The sequence below is a fragment of the Carlito syrichta genome, unplaced genomic scaffold, assembly GCF_000164805.1.
Source record: "Carlito syrichta isolate Samal-C Ts95f unplaced genomic scaffold, Tarsius_syrichta-2.0.1 Scaffold287945, whole genome shotgun sequence".
In the NCBI taxonomy this organism is placed as follows: Eukaryota; Metazoa; Chordata; class Mammalia; order Primates; family Tarsiidae; genus Carlito; species Carlito syrichta.
This window is the reverse complement of record NW_007232041.1, coordinates 113,274-117,083: the sequence shown is the minus strand read 5'-3', so window position 1 is coordinate 117,083 and position 3,810 is coordinate 113,274. Positions and strand designations below refer to the sequence as shown.

Here is a 3,810-nt window from a genome sequence, read left to right as displayed (position 1 = left end):
GGCTCAGCAATTCACTCACTCAGCTCCCAAAGGCGCGGGATGACAGGCTGAGCCATCGAGCCCGGGCTGTTTTTATTCTTTTGTTTTTGAGTTGGAGTCTCGCTCCGTCGCCCAGACTGGAGTGCAGGGGCCGCTCCCGGCCGCCGCCGCCTTGCCCGCTGGGCTCCGGCGATCCTTCCGCCTCAGCCCTCCGAGGAGCCGTGTTCTTATTCTTTTCGCTGCGGTCTCAGTCTGTCGACTGGGGGAGGCTGCAATACGGGGAGCAACAGAAAGGAAGAATGGAGGCCGAGCACGACGGTGTGTGCCTGCAGTCCTGCTGCTCGGAGGCTGAGGCAAGGAGGGTCACTTGAGTCCAGGAGTCCAGCCTGGGCAGCATAGTGAGACTCGTCTCTAAAGGGGAAAAAGGGATGAGTTCTATCAAGACAGAAGGCGAACCTGTAGAATTTGGGAAGTGACAGGATGGGATGGGAGTAGCTGGAGGTGAGGGAGAGGTCAAGGGTAAACCAGCACCCTAATTCTGAAGACTTTATGGCTTCTTTTCATCATACCATCAACCCTAGGACTTGCACGCCATGGAAAGATGAGGTCAGAGGGAAAGAAAAAAAAATCTCCTAGCCAAAAAAAAAAAAAAGTTGTAAGTTTGAGACAAAATTTCCCCCAAGCATAAACCAGTTCCTGGAATGTCCCTTCGGCCAGTAGGTCAGTCTAACCTAGGAGGGAACACTCTCCTCTGCTCATTTCTTCATTGCTGAATTTGTCTGGGGCCCAGCAAAATGGCGTGGCTTGACACTGGGGCTCGCTCTGCTCTCTGATCCGACTGCTGGGGTCCTTAGTGAGCTCCAACTCCCCCCTTACTGAGACTCAGGTCTGGGTAGGGCTAGGGAGAACATCCCGGGATGTCGAAGGCGGGGACCCGAGTGGCCTGGATACTTGGGTCTGGACCTGCCTGCTTTCCTTGTTCTGTGGAGCCAGCAGCCACACAGCGTGATCCAGAGACGCCTGATGGAGGGAAACCAGAACTGGCCGCCGGGGGAGTCTCCCTGGGCGCAGGCCCTGGCACACGGCCCGGAGGGCGGGAGGAAGGCCAGCAGGACCGAGATCCCAGCTCTTCTGGTCCACTGCAAGGTGGGGTCTCCCGCAGGGAACCGCGTTCACTAGCAACCCAGCCTGAGGCTCGCCTCCCCTGCTACCCTTTCTGCCTGGACTGGGAGGGAGGGGGTAGGAGGGAGAAAAGGCACCTCACCCCCAGCCTGGACCTAAGCACGGGTCGCTCCGTCTTCTTTCTTCCCTGCCTCAATCCATCTTCTCCTGTGCAGTCCCATCTGTCACTGCCATGGCTCCATCCCCTTCCCTGGGTCACAGCATAGTGTTTAACTGTAAATCCGTAAGTACTCCAGGGTGCTCCACATGCATGAAGGGCGTGTGCAGGTGTGGACAGCGGCCTTGTCACCTCTGGAACCGTGAGCCATCCTACCCCTCTTGGTTGCTCGCAACACACGCCCGCTGGTCCTCCGCTGCCATTTTTGTGGAGCGTTTCTCCTGCCTGGATGGCTCTTCCCTTGTTCTCTAATCATTCTGGGTCCACGTTCCACCGTCTTTCAAGGCCCAGCCCCGATGTTACCTTCTCCCTGAAACTGTCCTAATTTCCCCAACAGGAAACAGCTTTTCCTCCCCTCTGTCTCCAGGGCACTTCACTCACATCCTTTCGTAGACCTTAAAACTTTCTACCTGGATGGGCGTGGTGGCTCATGCCTATAATAATCCCAGCACTTTGGGAGGCCGAGGTGAGAGAACTGCCTGAGCCCACAGGTTCGAGATCAGCCTGGGCAACTTGGTGAGACCTCATCTCTACAATAAATCAGAAAATTAGCCAGGCGTGGTAGCGCGCACCTGGAGTTCCAGCTCCTCGGAAGGCTGAGGCGGAAGGATCGCCGGAGCCCAGCAGGTTGAGGCTGCGGTGGCCGGGAGCGGCCACTGCACTCCAGTCTGGGCGACAGAGTGAGACTCCAACTAAAAAAAAGAAAAGAAAAAAAAAACAAAGAAAGTAGTTCTAGCTACCTGAAAGGCTGAGAAGGATCTGCTGAGCCCAACAGGTCGAACCTGAGGTAGCCGTGAGTATGCCCCTGCATTCCAGCCTGGGTGGCAGAATGAGACTCAAAAGGCCAAATAGCCGGGCATGGTGGTTCACGCTTGTCATTTCAGCATTTTGGGGCTGAGGCGAGAGGATTGCCTGAACCCAGGGGTTCGAGGCTAGCCTAGGCAACTTGGCGAGATCTCATCTCTATAATAAATTAAAAAATTAGCTGTGCGTGGTGGCATGGGCCTGTAGTTCCAGCTACTTGGGAGACTGAGAAGAAGGATTGCCTGAGCCCAGCAGGTCGAGGCTGCAGTGGCCATGAGTGTGCCACTGCACTCCAGCCTGGGAGACAGAATGAGACTCCAACTCAAAAACATTTAAAAATAAATAAAATAAAAGTCACTTTTGCCCCAACTGTACCAAGTTCCACACAAATTCGTTTTATTTATTTATTTATTTAGCATCAGGGCTTCACTCCGTGATCCAGGCTGGAGTGCCGTGGCACACTCACACCTGCTGGGCTCAGGTGATCCTTCCGCCTCAGCCTTCCAAGTAGCTGGAACTATAGGAACACACCACCACAGCTGGCTAATTTTTTGATTTATTACAGAGATGCGGTCTCGCCAAGTTGTCCAGGCCGGCCTTGAACCCGTGTGCTAGGCAATCCCCTTGCCTCAGCCTCCCAAAGTGCTGGGATTACAGGCGTGAGCCAGCGTGACTGCCTTTTTTTTTTTTTAACATTCAAGTTATATTTTACTTGGTTGGAAGGCGTCCAGGGGTGGTCCTTCCACTCATATCTACGAGGGAATCATTAGAGGGGTGGGAAAGTTGAAGGATCCACCCCAGTGTCTTCTCCTGGGGACTCCCTGGCCACCATAATCACTCTTTCTTAGTGCCGGGACCAGCTGCTTAGAGTGGCCGTGGACACAGGCACCCAGTACAATCGGATCTCCGCTGGATGCCTCAGCCGCCTGGGGTAAGAGTGTGGTCCAGACATGCGGGCGGGGGATGGGGATTCTTTTTGGGGTGATGAAAAGATTCTCAAATTAGATAGTGGGGATGGTCGCACAACTCTGTGAACACACTAAAAAACACTGAACTTTTATTTACACTTTACAAGACGGAATTGTATGGTCTATGAATTATATTTCAATAAAGCTGTTATCTTTTATTTAATTTTTTGAGTCAGGGTCTCACTGTTGCCCAGGTGTAGTAGAGTGGCACGATCATAGCTCCCCGCAGCCTCAAGTTCCTGGGTTCAAGCCATCCTTCTGCCTCAGCCTCCAGGTGCCACCATGCCCAGTTGATTTTTTGATTTTTTGTAGACGAAGTCTCACTAAGTTGCCCAGGTTCCCACCTCGGCCTCCTAAAGTGCTGGGATTGCAGGTGTGAGCCACTGCACCTGGCCAAAGTATTTTGGGAGGCCAAGGCGAGAGGACTGCCTGAGTCCAGGGGTTCGAGACCGGCCTAGGCAACTTGGTGAGACCTCATCTCTACAATAAATAAAAAATTAGCCTGGTGTGGTAGCATGCACCTGTAGTAACAGCTACTAGGAAGGCTGAGGTGGAAGGATTGCCGGAGCCCAGCAGGTCAAGGCTGTGATGGCTGTAAGCGTGCCGCTGCCCTCCAGCCTGGGTGACACAGTGAGATGCTGACTCAAAAAAAAAAAAGAGTGGCCGGGCTTGGTGGCTCAGCCTGTAATCCCAGCACTTTGGGAGGCCGAGGCGAGAGGA

The 3,810-nt window shown here is 53.7% G+C and overlaps 1 protein-coding gene across 1 annotated transcript in view; it reads left to right on the top strand.

Annotated features, from left to right (window-relative positions):
• Positions 1-3,810, top strand: part of NRIP2 (nuclear receptor interacting protein 2) — a 25,855-nt gene that overhangs the window by 19,782 nt on the left and 2,263 nt on the right. The window contains 2 exon segments of the mRNA XM_008053198.1: positions 973-1,125; positions 2,971-3,053. Of these exon segments, the coding sequence (XP_008051389.1) occupies positions 973-1,125; positions 2,971-3,053 (236 nt within the window).